General features: G+C 41.4%; 1 protein-coding gene across 1 annotated transcript in view; it reads left to right on the top strand.

The window, feature by feature from the left end:
* The window catches only part of LOC113406373 (beta-secretase 2-like), a 69222-nt gene extending 47043 nt beyond the window's left edge, over positions 1-22179 (top strand). The window contains exons 3-9 of the mRNA XM_026650863.2: positions 5060-5276; positions 6994-7122; positions 9159-9293; positions 11062-11163; positions 14151-14300; positions 15707-15875; positions 21813-22179. Coding sequence (XP_026506648.1) covers positions 5060-5276; positions 6994-7122; positions 9159-9293; positions 11062-11163; positions 14151-14300; positions 15707-15875; positions 21813-22066 — 1156 coding nt within the window. The 3' untranslated portion in view covers positions 22067-22179. The remainder of the gene's footprint in view (positions 1-5059; positions 5277-6993; positions 7123-9158; positions 9294-11061; positions 11164-14150; positions 14301-15706; positions 15876-21812) is intronic.
* The last annotated feature ends 166 nt before the right edge of the window (positions 22180-22345 follow it).

The following is a 22345-nucleotide window of genomic DNA, read 5'->3' as shown; positions in this document are numbered from 1 at the left end:
GCAAGCAGCAAGTCCGGCTCCACACAGCTCTCACCTGCAGGCGTTTCCCCCCCCCCCCCGCTCCCATTGGCTGGTTGGTGTTTGGGGCGGGGCAGTGCGTGGAGCCCTGTGGCCCCTCTTCCTAGAAGCCGGACCCGCTGCTGGCCACTTCCAGGGCGCAACGCGGTGTCAGAGCAGGTCGGGACTAGCCTGCCTTACCTGGGCAGCACCACCAACGGGACTCTTAACGTTCCGGACGGTGGTGCTGACCAGAGCAGCCAGGGTCCCTGGGTGCTGAGCAAGGCAACCCAGTGCCTTACATGCCATGACCCAGTACCGGGTCGCAACCTGAACTTTGAAAACACTGGTCTAAGGCCCAAATCCTGTAACATGGGCAGACTGCAGTGCCCATGTGGATCTGGACCCAGGTGTGCAGGATTGGGGCCTAAAGAAAAGACTTCCACATAGTTTGGCTTTTAATATACTTTTCCTGTTTTGTTAGCAACATAAAGTAAATTCTGAAATTTTAGTCACTTTCCCAGTTACTCATTTCCCTCTCCTCTTCCCTCCCCCAGATCTAGTCATTGCCCCCTCCCTCAGAAATCATTAACTCCTCTGTTACAAAAAAATGCCCGTCAACTACAGGTGCTGCTGTCAGTGATGCTCCTGAAGTGCATGCCGTGCATGCCCTGCTGCTTTGGCTGCCTCCTCAACTTGTGCCTTCTGCCTCCTAGAAAGAGCCTGGGGGCTTCTGTAGGCTGCATCACAGGAGACATCGTGGGGGCTTCAGGGGAGAAGTAGGGTGCTAGTGGCCCTACAACCCCCATAGTTGCTTTCCATGGGGGCAAGTCAGGATCCTTTGCTTATCCCGGCAGTTCCGGTGCACTCCCTTCAGGGAGCGCTGGAGTCTTATATTTTCTAATCATGGCCAATATGGTTTGTGTGGGATTCTTTCTGTGTTTGTTTAAAATTCTGGGACCATGAATTAGAACAATTTACTAGAAGCCAAAGCATTCTTGGATCAGTCATATGAAAATATTGGCTGACTCTGGTCTTGCAGTCCAGAGCAGATGTAGGAAGTGTATATAGATGCCATAGAATAAAACTACCTCTGCCAGGGTCTCATCAGATCCCCAGGATGCTGATGGGTTATCACTCTCCTAATAAATGAGGGAAAGTGATTTATAGAATAAGGCTGTTATGCTCTCCGTGTTGCTAGCCACATGTATTCAGAAATCAGAAGCATGATTTTTTCTCCTTTTCTTCCCATTCCCCTTCCCCGCCCCCCCAAAAGGGGGCTTAAAAACGGTGACCTTTTATAAATGATTTTTTTTTTTTTGCCTTCAGGTATTTTTGAGCTTTTTATATGGAAGCCTTCACCCCTAATCTGTGTGTGATCATTTCAAGCTTCAAATTCAACCTTAAATGCATTCACACGAGATTTCGTTGCTTGCTCAGAGAAGGACTCTTCTTAATCCCTCCTATCCTCTAGTGTTTGGGAAGCTGTAATTTTTCCCACTCTTTTGCCCCCTTCTTTATCCATCCAGCCCCTCCCTCACCAATTCTCACACTCCCTCCAGGCTCTCCCATACTCTGTTGTCCCACACAGCCCCCCCCCCAAAAAAATTTACCTGCCCCCATCTTCTCTCCCTTTCCCCAGCCCCTTCAGTTTCCTTCATAAAAATTGCCAATTATTCAGACCCTATTTTGATTTTATAGAGTTGTTTTAATATCATGGTACTGCTTTGAGCCTTCACTTGGGATCAAGTGCCCCATTGTGCTAGGTGCTGTACAAATGCAGAGGTGTACATAGTCACATTAACACAACTGTAGCAGTGACAAGTTAAAGGTGGTATGACTGCTTCTGAAATTTAAGGAAGTCGGATGCTCAGCTGGTTCTGGGACATGTTTAGTGACTGAGGTGCACACCTGGCAGGAAGTTTATGAAGGTATGCTGTTGGAAGCAGATATTTCCAAAACTTGTAAGGGAATGTGCTTAATAAAACTGCAATCAAAGAAGAATATCTCAAATTCAGATGCATGAAGGAAGTGATTTTTTTTTTCCCTGATGGAGAAGAGGAGATCAGACTCTGTAGGCAGACTTTCTAAAGAAATCCATAAGTGCTTTAGAAAAGAAGTGCCATTAAGATAAGACAAAGGTACAGTTTCTGTATGTACTGCACTAAAGGTAGCGCTAGGAAAGTGGCATTGAAGATGTGTCCCTAGAAGTGGTGCATTAGTTCACCTTTCTTTTTTTCTTCTTGACGATTATGGATTCTAATGGACCACAATGACCTTTTAACCTTCAGACAGCCCTGAATTTTAGGAAATCTATGAAGAACTAATTGAGGATGGAGTTCAGGTTTTTTTCCTTTCCCCATCACTAGGCGTAAGGGCTTCAAATTTAAGTGAAAATTTTTAAGTTGAAAACTGCAGTTTGGCTGCCTGATAGTCCAATAAAATAGCCATGTGCCCCCTGTGCAGGGGTGGATGGATGGCAGCATTTGAGACTATAATTTGGTCTTTTGTTCATGGGCCAGCAGTTTGGGCATGCAAGAAAGCTGACACTCTGCTTCTTGAGATTGCTTGCCTTTCCCCCTTTTTGGACTGGAGGTTGAGCTCCAAAGAAAGCTTTTGCATCTTTCTCTTCAATGAGGGCTGTGGGAATGGCATGCAGACCAGGCTGGGGTTTCTTAAGGAGTTTTCCATTGAGCATGAAAGGAGCTCTCCTTTCTAGGGAATGTGATGATTGCATAGAAGGCTCCCAGTTTTTCCATATAATCTTGGATGCTCATGCAGTCTCTTATACACCACACGTATTGCTACTGACCTAATAAGTTTCATGTGTTTTTTCCCTGGCTCTGCTGAGCTTACGGAAGGCCCTGTTACAGAGTAAGTTCACAGGAAAGGAAGCAAGTGAGTTGACCAGTTTCCACTTGTCTCTTGGGAGGGGGAAAAAATCTGGAATCCTTATAACAAAAATATTCACAGCTATGTTGGTTCTCAAGGGAAAAAAGTGCTGAGGTATGTTAATGTGATAACCATTTTGGTGGGGCTCCCCTCCTCCCCCAATTTTGGGGGGGAAAGGTATCAGGTTATAAAGTCAAAATTTTCCTGTCCTTGGAGGCTGGACAATTTTTATTTATATGTAATAAAAATAAAAAAGCATGTAAGGTAAACTGTTCAACTTCACTGTGGTTTGCAAAGATACAATGCACAATTTTGGGAGAGGATGCTGTGTTGTGTTGCATAGGCTCTCTGCACTCTTCCTCAAGATTGCCATGAACATTAGAGGTTAGGGAATTTGTATCAACCTCCAGGCAAGTTTTGTATCAAAATCCAAAACAACGCAAAAAATTTTCATCCAGCACATCTTCATATATAACTGAATATAAATGTAAATGTGAGAACCAAATGCAGATGGTTCAACAAGCACAGCTTGTCTTTAATGTATATTCCCTGCTATATATTTAAATTATACATAGATTGCACATGTACATTATAATACTGTTTTATGTATTTACACATATATAGTCATCACTATAAAACTCACTAATTTAAAAGCTCCCAGCAAAGGCAGTTCTTACTCTGTGATAGTAAAGGCGTATTGAACTAAATTGAGCCCTGTCATGTGGCACTAAAACACTGAGTGCCAGGAAAATGGACCAAAACCGAATTGCAAGAAATTCGAGTTTCATTGCTCTCCTGTAATGTTCAAAAAAATAATCCTTGTGAAGTTTATGAGATGATGGCTGTGTTCTTGTTAGAAACAGGGCCTTCAAAATAAAATCCTAATCACTCTGTTTTAGTGCCCTGTCAAGGCTCCTAAATATGACTTACACTTTTAGCTTTTAAAGAATGGCTGTTGGCATAACAAAGCACTAGGCTATGGCAATTCCATTTTCTGATACCAACCCTCCCCTCTCCAGCCCTGCACACATGTGCTTGCTTAGGCCCTGATCCTGCTCTCATTGAAGTCAAGGGCAAAACTCCCACTGACTTTAGTGGTGTAGGATCAAGTCCTGAATGCTAGAGTTCAGAATGCTGTACTCAGACTTTCTTCAGGAAGTAGGTCCATACCAACCTCAACTTATCTGTTTCCTTGTCAATCTCCAAACCCAATATAATTTCTAGTTTCCAAAACCCTGTGTGGATTTGCCCCTTCCTTCCTTTCAGAACTCATGATTCCTTCTGCCCTTCTCTTTGACTTGCTGTTCCTAAACTTTTGCTGCCCCAAGTCTATAAAGAACTTTTCTCCCTCCTCCTGTAAGTCAATGACTCACTATTAAATCTAAGTCTCCTTCCTTGAATTACAATTAAGATGGTCTGAAATGCATATAACTTATGTTTTGTTGGTATGTAACTAGGAATTACATTCCTATTTACCCAAAATGGAATTTTTAATAATGTTAATTAGGTGTCTGTCTAAAACTATTCAATTAGCTTGGCATTTCAGTTTTGAACACAGAGCTTTTCAGTTTCCTGTAAATTGAATATTTGCAGTGGTGTTGTAGCTGTGTTGGTCCCAAGATATTAGAGAGACAAGGTGGGTGAGGTAATATCTTTTATTGGACCAACCTCTGTTGGTGAGAGAGACAAGCTTTCAAGCTCACACAGAGCTCTTCTTCAGGTCTGGGAAACTAACTCAGACCCAAAGAAGAGCTCTGTGTAAGCTTGAAAGCTTGTCTCTCTCACCAACAGAAATTGGTCCAATAAAAGATATTACCTCACCGACCTTCTCACTGTAAATTTAATGCACTATTATTTATTTCTATAGTGGTAGTGGCGCAACCAGAATCAGGGTCCTAATGTCCGTGTCTAGTACAATCCCAGATGAAAAAGCCATCTCAAATTCTGAAGAGTTTAATCACTGAAGGGATTAAATACCAAAATAGGGGGTCAACTTTCTCTTTCCATTCCCTTACAATCGTCCTTGAGTATATGTGATTTGTTTGCAAGAAGTTGCTTTTTTTTCTTGAGTAGGAATAATTTTGTTAAACAGCATTTGCATGATTAGCATTATAAAGGAGCAGTTCATTTATTTTATAGCATCTCTTTTGTCTCCTGCCCCGTTGTATAGGTCAAGTACATATAAGTCACAAGGCACTGATGTCACTGTTCGATATACTCAAGGAAGTTGGACTGGAGTGCTTGGCACTGATATCATTACCATTCCAAAGGGAATCAATGGCACTTACACTATCAACATTGCTACCATTCTGGAATCGGAGAATTTCTTTTTACCGGGGGTTAAATGGCATGGGATCCTTGGACTTGCCTATGATGCCTTAGCCAAGGTAAGGCTCCTCTCCTGACCCACCTTTCATGATTAAAACAAAGCCAAAAATAAAAACAAGGTAATGAAGGGAGATGCTTTCAAATGTCATGGAGCACTCCCCTGAAGGCTTTAGACTCCTTGTTTTTTCTCCTCCCACTTCTCCCCACAAGCCCTTAGCAAAGTTATCAAAGCCAGTTACCCCATGTCCACTGGGAGCCTATCAGGTTTGGCAGATCCCAGCAAGCCTAAATGGAGTTGTTGCCCCCAATGAAGATTTAGGTTTATCTGGGGGCTGATGATCCAGTTTTTGCTCATTTGGGCTGAACAATCTTCTAGTGGTGGAAGGGTTGGCTGTTGAACACAGGGTAAGTAAAGTCTGGTAGGAGGCCACACGTCTCCTAATACATATAAGTTTGGGACATGGAGCGTTCTTGATTAATCTCTTTATGCTTGCTTGGAAGCTGATGCATGTACTAGACAAAGCCCCATGTTGCTTATTTTATTTCACACAAACAAAAACCAAACATGCATTAAGAGTTGGAATATGTATATCTGTAATGTGGGGGGGGGGGGGACTTTTACAAAAACGTGCATAGGGTGTGTTATTTTTATAAACCACACACAGCCCTACTATTAAAAAACCAGAAAATTTGGAGAGAGAAGGTTAAATTTACAACAACTCTAGAGATCTGGAAATGAAAATCCGTCCACCCAGACTACTTTAACACTACATTCATTGTGCTGCGCTGAGAAATCCAGAAACTCAAACTTACCCACTTATAACATACATTGTGTTATCAGTTGCCACCAGAACTAGAATGCTTTACTCCTAATTGGATGGCAATTACATTGAGTTCAACCTTCTTTACTGTCATTCACTGGGGTAGCAGGGAGGGAAGGAAGCTATTTTTCAAATTGCTGATTAGGCAAATAACATACTCAAGGATTTTGCTCTCTTTTTATTAAGGCCTTGGTCTTGTGAAGTTCTACGGGTGCTCACCTCACAGGATCAGGCCCTAGTATTCTGTGTGCCAAACAAATAGCCAAGTGTTATGAAATGCAGAGCTGATATATCTTAATATAAAACCTGCCCAGCCTAACTGTTTTTATAGAAAATGTAAAGGCTAGCGTGGGGGCACAGAATCACTCTAGATATGTAGTGTGTGACACCAATTATTAAACTAATAGTTAATTAAGTGCATTTTGATATTCCACCCCTTCCAAAGGAAGGAAGGTGAGACTTAAAGACACTGAAGATTAGAGTTAAAATCTGAAATGCTGGATGATTCAGCTCTAAAATGCTGCCATTTGACCATGGAAAAGTGGCAGGGAAAACTGATTCCTGATTCTTCTGCTGACCCACGGTGCAATATATGGCAAATACTTCTGCAGAAATTGAGTGCCCTTGGGCGCTTTTAGCAGCGAAATTTGTCAGGAGCCAATACTGCAATCAATGAGTACACTGATGTCTTCTGGATGCATGTAACAATGACCAAGAATAAAAATGTGTGTGAGAAATATCTAGAGAAAGGGAAATAACAAAAGTTTCTGTTCCGTTCTCCTTTCCAGTTGTCAGAAATTCATCTTCATCCAGTGAAGAGGGATTTTATGTGATTGATTTGCTTGTTTCTACAAAAACTTTTTTAAATGATTCTTAAAGCAGTTTATCATCTGTGTGAATAATCCTGTATTTATCTGCCTCTTTTTCCTCCTCCCTCCCCCCCACCATACTCTAGCCTTCAAGTTCGGTGGAGACATTCTTTGATTCCCTTGTGAGTCAAGCAAAGATTCCCAACGTTTTCTCCCTGCAAATGTGTGGTGCTGGAATGCCTGTTTCTGGAAGTGGTACCAACGGAGGTAGTCTTGTGGGTATCTGTCAGTCTGAAAGGGAAAAATCATCCAAACTAATCATTCTGTCGCTTTCCAAAATTAATAAACATAAGAAATCTATTTTTAATTTAAAAAGTTTAAAGTGCCTCTTTATTCTTTCCATCCTTCATCCATTTTTACTTAAATATGCTTAACTAATTACCTTTTGTTTTTTTCTTTTGATTTTTTGCTTTTTTTTGAGCCAACCACTACATTGTATATTGAATTTTGTCTTTTTAATTAGAAACTTGTAAGAAAGAAGCACTGTCCTTTAACATCTTCACTTGAGGCCAGATTCACCACCTTTGCTCACACTGAGTTGTACCTTACTCTGCAAGTAACATAATTCCAATTAACAGGAACACTTGGAATAAAGTAGTACTTGATGTGAATAAGGCTGGCAGAATCTGGTCCCTACTCCTTACAAATTTTTGCTACAGTTATTTTTGACAAATGTGTAAGTTAATACACTTGAGAAATGTGTATGACAAAGACCAAATTCTGATCCTATTGTATGGCCATTCTTATGTACAAGTCATCTAGCCCAATATCCTGTCTTCTGACAGTGGCCTGTACCAGAGCCTTTAGACGGAATGAAGAGAACAGGATAATGTTGTGTGATCTGTCCTCTGTCATTTAATCCCTGTATCTGGCAGTTAAAGATCTAGGACACGTAGAGCATGGGGTTTTGTCCCTGGTTATCTTGGCTAATACCATCAATGGACCTATCCTCCATTAACTTATCTAATGCTTTTTTGAACCCAGTTATTCTATTAGCTTTCACAACATCCCTTGGCAATGAGTTCCACTCACCCACCAGCATGAACTACTGTCATTCCAGCATATTTTGTACCCCACTATTATTCTGTTTCATGGATTATCTTCATTCCACCAAATTTCTGCAATGCCTATTATATCAATATCCTCATTTAATGCCAGGCACTCTAGTTCACCCATCTTAGTATTTAGTCTTCTAGCATTTGTATATACGCACTTGTACATTTTGTCAATAGTCAGTTTGCCTCCATGTGTTTATATTTTAATGGGATTCTTTTATGTGTGACTGTTCCTCACTAGCTACTATCTGCACTTTACCAATTTATAGTCTAACACAAAGAATAGGAAATAGAGTTCCCCCTTTAATAAATTAATCCCTACGGGATGTCTCTGCCCAAACTGTGTGCTCCTCTGCACCTGTTGGCTTTCCCCCAGCCCATAGTTTTAAAAAAATCCTCTACAACCTTTTTAATTTTACATGCTAGCAGTCTGGTCCCATTTTGGTTTAGGTGGAGCTCATCTTTCCTGTATAGGCTCCTCCTTTCCTCAAAGGGTCCTAATAAATCTAAAACCTGCCTCCCTACACTATCATCTCATCCACACATTGAGACCTTGTAGTTGTGCCTGTCTGCATGTGGAACTGGAAGCATTTCAGAGAATGCTATCCTTGAGGTCAGTAAGACAAAGAAACGGCCTTAAATTAAAACTAACTAACTTAATTGTACCTTTGATACAGTAAACAGAAATAGAAATGCTACCAGGAACTACTAATGGTAGCATTGGCTCAACTGCCATATTGCATTTCTCTTAAGTGCATCTAAAAATTGCATTATTAGGCTATATTAACTCTTTTGTACTCTTAAGAGAATTTTTAATGTGAAGGCTTAATGCTCTTTCCCATTCTTGTGTGTTGCCTAGATTCAGCCTTGGCAGTACCATTAAAAACACTGTTTAATTTTAACTCAAGAAGGGAACGACCATAAGGAAATCAATTTGAAGTTGGCAGGCGTTGCGGGTACTTAGGATATTTCAAGAGGAGTTTGACTTGTTAACTATAGCAAGTGCCCTCTGGCATCTTGACATTTGAAATACTTGAAATATATCCTTTTATCCAATTGTGTTCAACAGCCGAATTTTTGAAGATGGAGCTCAGTAAAATTTCTTTGCACTGTGTAATCAGTTATCTTAGTTTTTATGCATGTAGCGGGGGGGGAAAGTTTGCATTACTCTGAAACTTACGATTTTCTCTCTTCAGGTCATGGGTGGAATTGAATCAAGTTTGTACAAGGGTGATATCTGGTACACCCCTATAAAGGAGGAATGGTATTACCAGGTTGAAATTCTCAAACTGGAAGTTGGAGGCCAGAACCTTAACTTGGACTGCAGAGAGGTATTTGTCTATAGATTAAAAAAACAAACAAACAAAAACCTAACTATTTTTTAAGCAAAGATTCCATCCATTTGGTTTAGAACAAAAGTGAAGCAATCAAAGTTAAACTCTGAAATGTACCGCCCTTCTAAATGGAAGTATGTTGCAGCCCTCTTTATAAGATTTAAAAGTCAGTGACAACTTGTGAAAAAGAACAAACTTTGTACATTTTAAACAATACAATGTGTGTGTGTATATGCCAAACACATTAAAAGGAAAATATTTCAAACTGCACTGTCACAGGGTGCAGGGCTGGCTCCAGGCACCAGCATAGCAAGCAGGCGCCTGGGGCGGCCAATGAAGAGGGGGGCGGCACGTCCGGCAATTCGGCGGCGGGGCCGTCGTTCCCTCTCAGAGCGAAGGACCTGACGCCGAATTGCCGCCGATCGCGGCTTTTTTTTTTTGTTTGTTTTTTTGCTGCTTGGAGCGGCAAAAATGCTAGAGCCGGCCCTAGCAGGGTGGGTTCCTGAAATAGGTCCAATGTCTCTGTGCCAGAACAGCTGCTCCCAGTTGAGCCAGTTAAGAGGGCAGGGCTGACTTTGGGCTATAAAGGGTCTGAGGGAATTCCGTGAGGGTAAAACTAGAAGGGGAACTGCAGTGTTTATCATTTGTGTTTGCTAGCTGGTGTTTTTTGTTTTTGTTTTGTTTTAAACATACAACAACATGTCTTGGCCACAACCTCCTCCTCCAATTCCCTTTCCCTTTGCTCCATAGAAGCATTTCTGCACACATGCTGAGTGAACACTGAATGGTTCAAGGTAATGCTTAGACTCTCGGCATTTTTTTAGCAGTGCTCAGCAATCTGCAGGGCCGAGCACTACCAAAAGAAAACCAAAATATCTTTTGGTTTCAACAAGATTTGAGTTTAATCGGCGCATTTCAGAGCTGCATTAAAAATATTCCATGTAATTGATATTCATTAAACTTAAGGATTTCAAATTGTGCTACTACTTCTGTAATTTAAGAGTGTAAACTAATTAAGGACCCTGTTTCCTTGTTTGTTTTGTTTTTAAATTGTGCCATAAACATCCAACTCTCAAATAATATTGCATATATTGGTTCAATTGATAGAAAAAGCATTCATAGAAAAACCTACCATTTCCACATGATTTTATCATTAACAATAATCACTAACATGTATTTTGTAAAAGGCATGCCTTGTTAATGTTTATGTATTCATATACTGTACTCATGCTTGAAGCTTCTTAATTTATTGTATTTTGTATAGTGAAGAGAAACATGTCCATTTTGAAAGCATGGATTATAATGTGACAAGACTTGAATTCACCATTCTGGTTCAGTAGTTCCTTTTGCACTTCTGACTTTTTTTCCTTTGTTTCTGTAGTAGGCAAAAAAAAAAAAAAAGGTAAAAAGTAGGTGAAGTGCTTGACATTTGTACTGTTGGTGGTGACTCAGGACAAGCAGGAGGGAGGACTGAAGTTCCCCAATTACTTTTTAAGTCAGGTGCATAGTACTGTAGGTCATAATACGTCAGCCTGCTGTAGTATGTTCAACTATGGGGGAAACCTTAATTCAATGTCTTTCATTCTTAGTCCTCATTTTAACGCAGGTTGCCAGCTGTAGAGTGCTGTCAGGTTACATGAAGTAAAGATTTTATGATGACTGCTACTGAAAAAGAACAGTCTAGTCATTGTTATGAAGCAACTGACTACACCATTTAACCTGCATACGGTGTATAAACTCTGTTCCTTCCCTCTTGTTCTCTTAGTATAATGCAGACAAAGCGATAGTAGACAGTGGCACCACTCTCCTCCGCCTGCCCCAGAAAGTCTTCAATGCTGTGGTCGAAGCAATTGTGAGCACATCTTTGGTAAGCTGATCTTGTAAAACCTGCCTTGTTCCTTGAAGGAAAACCTGCATGTGAATATTTTCGGGTGTTGTCTAGCACAAGAGTTCATGAGTTCTCAATCTGGGGGGGTCCTGAACTGGTGTGTTTGGAGGTTGTGATCACCCTGCACATGTTGCTAAATGGGCAATGGCTCTGGGTAGGGTTGGGTCCCAGTATGGAAAAAGGGGTCCTAATATGGAAAAGGTTGAGCACTTTTGCAGTGGCGTAATACTTGTTCTGATGCACTGAAGAACCATTAATGTAATACCTGCTTCTCAAATTCAGTGTACTTGGGCCTGACAATTAGTTCACTGATTCAAAAGTAAATGTTCATGAAACATAAAGGGCTGATTCTGCAAGAGATTCCTGTCAGGCATAATGCCTACTGTCATTAAAGTCTCGTGGACTTCAGTGAGACTATTCATATCTATAAAGCTACTTATGGGTCTGATTCTGCCACCATTATGTTTAGAGGCATCTTGCTCTCGAACCAGTCCTACTGAAATCAGGACTGTTCATGGAGGGGGAGTCGGAGTGTCAGACTCTGACTCACATGAGTAATGTTAGCAGGATCATGTTTAGCATCCGATATATTTCAGTAGCTGTACTTTCTACTGCAACACAGTGCTGTAGTAGCACTTTCAACATGCTTTGCTTGTGAAAGGCACTGTTTCATTGAAATATGACATTTGCTTAGATTAACATTCTGTTAAAAAGTGGTGGTGGGAGGGGGATTCTTAAATACAGCTAAAATCTTTATTTCAGTGACCTTCAGGGTCCATTTATGTGGTGTAAAGCCATGCCTCCCGAAATATATTGGTTTGGCATATAAAAATAAGGCAGGCAAGTATAATGTAAGAAACTATTATTCTTGAAATCAAAGCAAGCATTCAAAACCTTATAGTCTTGCCCTGTCCACGCTGTATGCCAGCACACAGTATTTTTCAGACTGCAAGGTCGGTCTTCCTAGAGAAGGTTGAGAGAGAAAAGAAGTATTTTTTCTTTCTAGATTATTTTTCAGTAGGACAGACCAAAGGCTGAGACCTTCAAAGTGCTGAGCACTCTGTCCTGGGCCAGCCAACCACTTAGCATGTGCTTAACTTCAAGCACACAAGTAGTCCATTGACTTAAATGGGACAACTCCCATGATTTAAGTGCTTAGCTGGCCCAGGAACAGTGCTTGCCCCTTTGCCATACTGAAGCCCTTAACACAGAGCAGCCTGTTCAGTGCTGGATAGCCCACTGGCAACTTTGATCTTCCAGAGTCCTTTGTGGAAATGAGCAGGTCACCATCTCAAAACATTTCTCCAAACATTGCTGTTATGATGATGTCACCCATTCTTTGTAAAATAAGTGGTCCCTATACAACGTGTGGGAGGAGTACTATGGCATCAGTTCATCTGACCTTGCCCGAAAGGGACCAAGGTTGGTTCCGTAGTTAGGATGTTAGCCTGAGACTTTGGAAATCCTGCTGAATTCCCTGCTCTGTGTGTGACCTTGAATAAGTCACTTAATTTTTATGTGCCTCAGTTCCCCATGTGTGAAACAGGGATAATAACATTTCTCTACCTCAGTGGTGACATGAGGCTAAATTAAAAATTGTGAGGTGCTCAGATACTATAGTAATGGGGGTTATACAAGAACGATAGACAGGTATTGCATTAGGAAATGTTGAAATCTAAATGATTGATGGCTGTGTTCTGACTTCCAAGCAGGAGGGTTTTTTTTATTCACATTTATTTTAAGACTTGGAGAAAGTTTTAAGCCCTGTTTGCAAATACGTGTCACCACTGGAATTTTCTATAACTAATTTCTGGGTATATGGCTTCAATTTGTTATGAGAGTCTATTATGGTGAATACGCATAAATAAACCATGTAAAAGAAAGTTAGGTTTAGCTTTTTTGTTCGCCTACACAGAATGTTTGGTGTGATGGTGTTTCTTACAGCAAGGTACGGTGTGGTGTGTTTCATAAGAAACAGGAACAGGCACAAAGTACTGCACAGGATTAAGGAAGTGTGTTTGCCTTGTCTGGCATCATGTCAACATTTATGTGCTTCAAGGAGTAGGACGGGATGTTTTTCTTGGGTGGGGAAGCTCTGCAAGGGTTTATTGTTTGCTTGGTTAGTACCATGGCTTATTAAGAAATGCTGTTAATCTGTTTTATTTCAAAAGCATGTCAAGTTGTATGAGGGGTAAGGCAGGAAAAGGGACTAAAGGCCTGATCCAAAGTCTGCTGAAGTCAGTGGAAAGGTTCCCTTTGATTTCAGAGGGCTTTGGATCAGGCCCTAAATTCATAGTTTGGAAGTCGCATGAAGACAATAGTGTGTCTCTGGAGAAGGGAGAAGGTTCTTGACTTTGTTAGATTGTTTGTGTTTAAAATGTACCTACTCCTTTGTATCTGTGCTCAGCTCCAGATGTACATGAAAGTTTGTGGAGTGGGTGGGGAAGGAGCAAAGGTTAGTTTACTACTTTTCCTGTTTGATGTTGCAGTAATTGCTCAGGGAGCTCATGAGTTTGACCATCCTGCCTACATATTTACTGCAGTTAGTTAAATAGTTTCTAACAATTCTGTCCCTGCTGCCAAGGCTAAATTAGTTTTTTGATCCACAGACCTAATAGAAATGTTCATGTCCCACAGTCCTTCCAAAATCCTACCACTAGGCATATTAGTCCTTATATGTTTATGCCACAATAAGATTTTTGAATAGACTGTCTTAACACTAATCAGTTTGATGCATTAGAACAGCCTGAAGGGTTGACGTGACCTCACTGATGGCTTATAATGTATACAAGCTTCATGCGTCTTATCACAGAAGAAGACAAACACCTCCACTGGTCTTGTCCACCCCTGAGCTCCCCTACTTAAGGGAGAAGAAAGCATGCCTGAATACTAAAGAGATTAAAATTATTGTTTTATGCATCTATCAGAGGATATGTAACATGTATGTATCACATTTTTTCCCGTAGATCCAAGCATTCTCCTCTGGATTCTGGACTGGTTCCCAGCTTGCATGCTGGGATAAGACTGAAACACCATGGTCCTTATTTCCTAAACTTTCTATCTACCTGAGAGATGAAAACTCCAGCCGATCATTTCGGATCACTATCCTACCACAGGTTTGAACTTGTCTTATTATTTGGATTTGATCAGCCACACTACAGTCTAATAATTTCTTACAGCAATAAAGAAGTAAACTTTATGATGACCTAGTTCTTTCATCATTGCATTGTACAGCTTCCCTGCTCATCCCATTTGTATAAAACTATTTTGGTGATACAGAAATAATCAAGCCCAATCATTTCTTTTAACTATCATTGGAGTTCCTACTTACAAAAAACATTTGTAATGGTTGTCTGAACTGGGCTACTTCTAGATCTGCTGAACATTTTTGATGAAATTTGAAAAATAAATTTTAAAAGGGAAAAATGTCAATGACACTTTGCAAAAACATCCCCATTTTTTCACTAACTGTGGAGCAGAAGGGGGATTTTTCAAATTGTCAGGAAAAAATTCCAAGAATGCTTTTGTACTCCCCTTCTTCCCCCCCTCCCCCCCCCCAAAAAAGCATCAGTTCTGTCTACATCAGACACCAATACATATTTTTCTTCAGCTGATTTTGATCTTTCCATTTTGGCAAACAAACGTATTCCTCTCCCCCATGATAGTGTGAGGTAAGGCCCTTCTTCCTGAAAATGACACTCTTGGCAAAGGACCTGTATGATCCCTTTGCCAATTTCCATAACTTGGTCAATTTGTTTTTATTGTCATTATAGTCTCGATGCAGTTTGTACTGCCTGGCTTTTAAAATATAATGTGCCACTTCTGCTTTAATCATAAACCAATATAATTCCTGATTGCCTTTTCAGCATTGGTGGCAATATGAACTAAACATCAATTAACATCAGTTTCACACCCTCTTACCTTGGCTAAAACATATAGGTATACTTAACATGAAATAGAGCAAAGGCTTGATGTAAGCTTTTTCTGTATGGACCATGTAGCTTAACGGTCTTTCATCCCCAAAGTGAGAAACAAGGGTGTGGAACTGACTTTAGTTTATTCATTTAGAGGCTTGAAGCTGACATGAATGCTCTCTAGATCCACTGCATCCAGAGAATCCTTTTGAATATTCCTGTAACTTGAATGCATATCCCTCGCTCCCTCCTCCCCTTCTCCCCCCCCCTCTGCGCGCACACACACACAATACAAAATGTAAAAAGGTCACTTAGATGAAAGTGAAGGTTAGCTAATTAAAAGTCCCAATTTAACCTGTGTTCCTGGTTCTTAACTCCATTGACACTCTGCCCAGTTTTAAGTATCTTACAACACTCATTTTGCCCTAATTCATTCATTTCTTATGAACTCCTGAGTGCTCAAAATTAGATATCAAAAGCTCTGGAGAACACTCCAGATTAAGGGCCGTGTTTATGCATGCTTCCACAGTTATGAGCTAATGTCATTATCTTCTAAATACTGTGGATTACTGCTACTTATTTTATTTATTATTTATTTGAATGAACAGCTTTATATTCAACCCATCCTTGGGATTGGACAGAATTTAGAATGCTACCGGTTTGGCATCTCTTCCTCCAGCAGTGCCCTGGTTATTGGTGCTACAGTTATGGAGGGCTTCTACGTTATCTTTGACAGGGCTCAGAAGAGAGTGGGCTTTGCAGTTAGTCCGTGCGCAGGTAAGAGAAACATTCCCCATGGGAAATATCTGCCATTTTCAAAATTGGAGCTTTATCAGCTGCTCTGTCAACAAGGACGATTCATAGATTCCAGGACTGGAAGGGACCTCGAGAGGTCATCGAGTCCAGTCCCCTGCCCGCATGGCAGGACCAAATACTGTCTAGACCATCCCTGATAGACATTTATCTAACCTACTCTTAAATATCTCCAGAGATGGAGATTCCACAACCTCCCTAGGCAATTTATTCCAGTGTTTAAGCACCCTGACAGTTAGGAACTTTTTCCTAATGTCCAACCTAGACCTCCCTTGCTGCAGTTTAAGCCCATTGCTTCTTGTTCTATCCTCAGAGGCTAAGGTGAACAAGTTTTCTCCCTCCTCCTTATGACACCCTTTTAGATACCTGAAAACTGCTATCATGTCCCCTCTCAGTCTTCTCTTTTCCAAACTAAACAAACCCAATTCTTTCAGCCTTCCTTCATAGGTCATGTTCTCAAGACCTTTAATCATTCTTGTTGCTCTTCTCTGGACCCTTTCCAATTTCTCCACATCTTTCTTGAAATGCGGTGCCCAGAACTGGACACAATACTCCAGCTGAGGCCTAACCAGAGCAGAGTAGAGCGGAAGAATGACTTCTCGTGTCTTGCTCACAACACACCTGTTAATACATCCCAGAATCATGTTTCCTTTTTTTGCAACAGCATCACACTGTTGACTCATATTTAGCTTGTGGTCCACTATAACCCCTAGATCCCTTTCTGCCGTACTCCTTCCTAGACAGTCTCTTCCCATTCTGTATGTGTGAAAATGATTTTTCCTTCCTAAGTGGAGCACTTTGCATTTGTCTTTGTTAAACTTCATCCTGTTTAACTCAGACCATTTCTCCAATTTGTCCAGATCATTTTGAATTATGACCCTGTCCTCCAAAGCAGTTGCTATCCCTCCCAGTTTGGTATCATCCGCAAACTTAATAAGCGTACTTTCTATGCCAATATCTAAGTCGTTAATGAAGATATTGAACAGAGCCGGTCCCAAAACAGACCCCTGCAGAACCCCACTCATTATGCCTTTCCAGCAGGATTGGGAACCATTAATAACAACTCTCTGAGTACGGTTATCCAGCCAGTTATGCACCCACCTTATAGTAGCCCCATCTAAATTGTATTTGCCCAGTTTGTCGATAAGAATACCATGCGAGACCGTATCAAATGCCTTACTAAAGTCTAGGTATACCACATCCACAGCTTCTCCCTTATCCACAAGACTCGTTATCCTATCGAAGAAAGCTATCAGATTGGTTTGACATGATTTGTTCTTTACAAATCCATGCTGGCTGTTCCCTATCACCTTACCACCTTCCAAGTGTTTGCAGACGATCATTTTACAAGTTCACAATTTGCAGATAAGTAGAGGCTAATGCGAACTTTCCACCATTGCCAGTAAAGATGAGATCATAGTAATAAGCCAGCACAGCTTGTGAAAGAGTAAAAATTGTGACTTTCTGTCCTTTCACCAATATCTGAAAGGATTAAGGTAGATAAAGGTGGAAACGGTGTATATAATTTATTAAAGACTTTTACAGGTTTTTGATGGTCCTAAGCAAATGGTTAGGGAAATGTTGTTGTTACCAAGGGGTAAAGAGTGAACTCCTGTCACTCATCTCTTACCTAGTCTTTAGGGAAACACAAGAGAGTGCATCAGTAATTCCCCTTGTGGTGTGCCAGAGCCTGGGCTCCTTCACAAGCCTAAATTCCCACATTGCTATTTTTAGCCCCACAGTGTGAGCCTGAGTCAAATGACCCAGGCTCTGAGACTTGCTGCCATGGGTCTTTTATAGCTGTAGAGACATTCCTTAAGTGAGCCGAACCAGCTGGCTTAGTTCAGAGCAGCTTCTAAACTGGTGCGTCAGAGAGCCAAATGAGCCAGAATTGGCTACCTGACGGCGTCCTCCCTCTCTGTGCCCTGTTGTTGTCATAAATCCATGAAATTTGGATACTTCATTCAGTTCTGAGAATCTTACTTCAAAGAAAAGGGATTACACTTGCTGAATAAGAATAGAATCTGCATTTACATTAGCTGGGATATAAACTGATCACTAGCTGGTGTCAGGAAGAATTCCTCTTTCAATCAACCTCCTCAGCTGTGTGGTACAGTATCACACATTTGTCCATGTTTGTTATGAGAACTTGCTTTCTTCAGAAATCATGTGATGTAAGCCACTGTCTAAGACGGGCTATTGTGCAGATGTGGCAATTCCCACATACACGTGAGAGTTGATACACTGCCAGATACACTAGTTACTCTGAATTCACTTCTTGACAGCTTCCATATTATGGATATACAAGAGGTCTGGTAAAATAATTTTTCATCAGAAAACCATGACTATATATGGTAAACAGTCAGCATGGTGTGCAGAGATTAAGCAGCATAACTGGCTTCCCAAAGGGGCCAAACCATGACTTCCATAGCAACTCTATTACTGTATTTTAGTTGGGACTCTTAAGCCTATTCACAGGCTTAAAATAAACTGAATTACTGATTGTTTCCTCACTTTTGAGAGATTGTTGAATACACAGTTTCTTGTCCCTGGTTTTATGATGAAACCAGGTTGGTAGTTAATGATAGAACATTGACCTGCACTCTGAATTTGCTGGGGTTTATGGCCTTTTAAATAGAAATTAAAAATACAATTAGCAAACATTAAGAACTGGACCAAAACCAGTTTTGAGGTTTGACTTGGTAGAGTCAGGCTCTCCAGGATGTGCCAGGCAAACATCCTATATCAGGCATGCACCACACTGCTGTGAGGGAACTAACTGCTGGCTGGATCCCATGTGCTTTAAGCCTCTGGACCTCCGAGTCCAGGCACTGCCGCATCTTGAAGAGCCTAGGCACTCTCTTGGGTGCTGATCTTCCTGAGAGCATGGATCCTGTGGTCCAACTGCCTAGTTCCTGGGACTAGGGCTGACTCCTCAGACTCCCCTCCATCCCCCCATCTTAAACACACCCTCTCTGAGAATTCCAGTAGTGTGGGTGTTTTGGGGGTCACAGGTTAACAAAAACCACACACAGAGACTTTGGACAGGATTCTAACGCCATCACTGTTTAAGTGCACAAGAAATACACAGATCTGTACAAAAATAATAAACTCTACACTCCTTTCCCTTTCCTCACCACTCTGGAGGAGAGAATTCACAAGTTGTACAGACAGATTCCCCAAATCTTCACACCCTTCTTGCTCACTTACCCCTTCAATTTCTCCAGTACTTGCCTTGCCTGTTCGGGAGAGGCCTTGGCTACACTGGCGCTTTACAGCGCTGCAACTTTCTCACTCGGGGGTGTGAAAAAACACCCCCCTGAGCGCAGCAAGTTACAGCGCTGTAAAGTGCCAGTGTAAATAGTGCCCCAGCGCTGGGAGCCGCACTCCCAGCGCTGTAAGCTAATCCCCTCGGGGAGGTGGAGTACCTGCAGCGCTGGGGGAGCTCTGGCGCCGCGACCACACTCGCACTTCAAAGCGCTGCCCCGGGAGCGCTCCCGCGGCAGCGCTTTGGAGTTTCGAGTGTAGCCAAGTCCAGAGAGCTGAAGTTTGAGGAGAGTTTGATAGAGGGCTAGGGGATTATTTATTGTCCATTATTGCAGGAAGAGAAGAAATCCAAACTATTACTAGTTCAGATAAGCCTTTGAACTTTTGAGCTTAATTTAAGGGAAGCTTCAAAATGTGTTTCACCCATTGCTAATTTCAAATCTGTCCCAATGTTGTTTAAAGGAGTATACTGAAGTAGACTGTCTTTTCATAAAAAATTGTGAAAAGTTCTCAGGTGATCGGCTGGAGAGAGTATTCCAGATTCTAAAGATCTAGTTTATTTCTAAACTGTTGGAAAAATTCATAACAAAAACAAGCTTTTGGGGAGATGGAGGGAAGAGGAGGAAGGTTCATAAACTGTGGCTGCCTCATTAGAGCCACTGCAGCCTGTCTGTGTCTCTGCAAAATGAAAACAAAGGGTTTTGGATCAGGCCCTAAATTCTCATTTAGGAATAGATGTTCAGATCATATGATTTTTTTCTTTTTCTTTTTAAGCAATGCAGCTCTCATTAACCATAACTCCTACATGTAGTAAGATTCTGCCTTTTAATTTTTTTGTACTAAGTGATAAGAATGTAAGACTGTCTCATGAATGAATTATGGAAGAAATATACTGAGTGTTAGCAATATAAGAGAAAAGTATAAAATAGCAGTAAAAAAAAAACAAAAACCTAGTTTGACCATATTGCTGATTAATCATTTTCTAAGCTAAATCTGTCAAAGCATCTTCTGAGGGATTCTCATGGCCAAACACAGAAAGTAGATACAGTATAAAATGGTCATATTTACATCATTAAACTTTTATCTAAAGTAATTATCAAACACCGCCAACATTTAAAATTACAAACCACTGAAATAAATGTGTGCTGAAATTTGCTTGGTCTCGCTATAAATCTTTCAAATTATGCATGCATGTATGTTTAAAAAGGAGCACTGCCCCAGAAGTGAAATTCTTGCCCTATTGAAGGCAATGGCAAAACATACACTGATTTAAATTTGTTGGAATTTTAAGTTGTATCATGGGCACCTAGGATGGAATCTTGGCTCCATTTTATACCCTAATATAGCTAAAGTGCAACAGTGGTCATAATTGTTGGTTCATATTAAAAAAATTGTCAATAAGTTGGACAAGTTTCCCTATTTTATTTAGTTGTATTTTTGTGGGATGTTTTTATGCTCCTGTCAGCTGCTCTGACAACCATTTTTGATAGCCTTTTTGTTACTCTCAAAATAAATTGAGAGATTAGGGACTGTATATATTTAAAGGCTCCCTGCAAAGCAGTAAGATTGTGTCCCTTTTTTGCTGTGTTAAAATATATTTTGTCTCATTTTTGTATTAGTAGTAGTATCGAGTCTGATTTATGTTGTTTTTGCTGGAAGACTCCGTGGGTGATTGGTGAAACACGGGGAATGACACCAGGGGTGAAAGTAAGTTAGGCCACTTACTGGTATGAGCCCGGGGAGGCTCCAGCCCCTAGAAGGGGCGGGGCTGGGGGTCAGTATCCCCCAAATAGCCCTTTCAGGCCGCCTGGCCCATGCCGCCTGGGGTTCCTGTGTTGATTTAAAGGGCCCGGAGCCCCGGGCCCATTTAAATCGCCAGCCCCAGGGCAACTGCTCACTTTGCCTCCCCACCCCCCGCCCATCGGAGGCTGCGGGGGGGGGGGGAGGGAATGGAGCAGAGACATTAAAGCGCTGCAGGGCCCTTTGCCACGGCAGCGCTTTAACGTTGCTGTGCAGCAGTGCAGGAACGTTAAAGCGCTGCCGTGGCAAAGGACCGTCCTTAAAGCGCTACCGGAGCAGTGCTTTAATGTCCCTGCCCCTTTTGCCTCCCCTGTCAGCGGCCCTGCCAGTACGGACCCTACCAGCAGGGCCGCCGACGGCGGGAAGGGGCAGCGACGTTAAAGCTGCAGCAGCGCTTTAATGTGGGCTGGGTATGGGCTGGTGCGGGTTCTTACCGGTACGGAGTACCGGCCTGTACCAGCTCACTTTCACCCCTGAATGACATATCACTAGAAATTAGTTGACAGAGAAAGTGTTTATTATGTAGAAGTAGTAAGGAGGGATAGAAAAGCATTGTTTTTTGTCATATAGTGTTGACATCAGGTTAATGTGTTAGGGTTTTTACCACAACTGTTTCCTGTTTTTTCCAGAAATGTAGATAAAGCATAACTCTTACCCAAAAACTGTGTGAAGAACACAGAGCTACTGCAGTTATTCCAAATATCTAAAGTACAGAACTATTTGAATTTGCTACTGTTGTAGTTGTTTATTTTAAATCTTGCTAAGAAAAGTCATTTCTTTCCATCCTTAGGCATTGACTGTTTAGATAATGTTTCTCTTTTTGTAATTTCTCAGAAGTTGGTGGCTCTCCAGTATCTGAGATTGAAGGCCCTTTCACAACAGCAGATATAGCAAGCAACTGTGTCGCCACAATGACCTTGCACGAACCGATGTTGTGGATTATCTCTTATGCTCTCATGAGCTTATGTGGAATCATCCTCCTTGTTTTGATAATCTTACTGCTTCTTCCACCTCGCTGTCAGCATCGCTTCACTGACAATGATGTAGTCAATGACGAGTCATCGTTAGTGCGTCATCGATGGAAATGAGGAACTTGATCAAAGTCAAGGAACCTTGGATTCTCTTAACACAATTAAGGATAAAGTTTCCAACCCTGGAGAGAAAGCCAAGGCCTTGTTCCGTATACATTAATCTCAAATCACTGTTCTGCTGGATACTCTCCAGGCATATTGCATCATAACTTTTACGCTTTATTTTCTAACACTGATTCTGAACCAAAACATTATAACTACTCTCAAGTGCTACCTTACTGGTTCTGCTCCTCAATAGCACAGCTGAACCTTTAAGATCTCAGTAGTGCGTTTAAA

The sequence above is a fragment of the Terrapene carolina genome, unplaced genomic scaffold (assembly GCF_002925995.2).
Source record: "Terrapene carolina triunguis isolate 2854851 unplaced genomic scaffold, T_m_triunguis-2.0 Scaffold30, whole genome shotgun sequence".
In the NCBI taxonomy this organism is placed as follows: Eukaryota; Metazoa; Chordata; order Testudines; family Emydidae; genus Terrapene; species Terrapene triunguis.
Note: the sequence above shows the minus strand (reverse complement) of the source record. Positions and strands in the feature narration are given on the sequence as shown.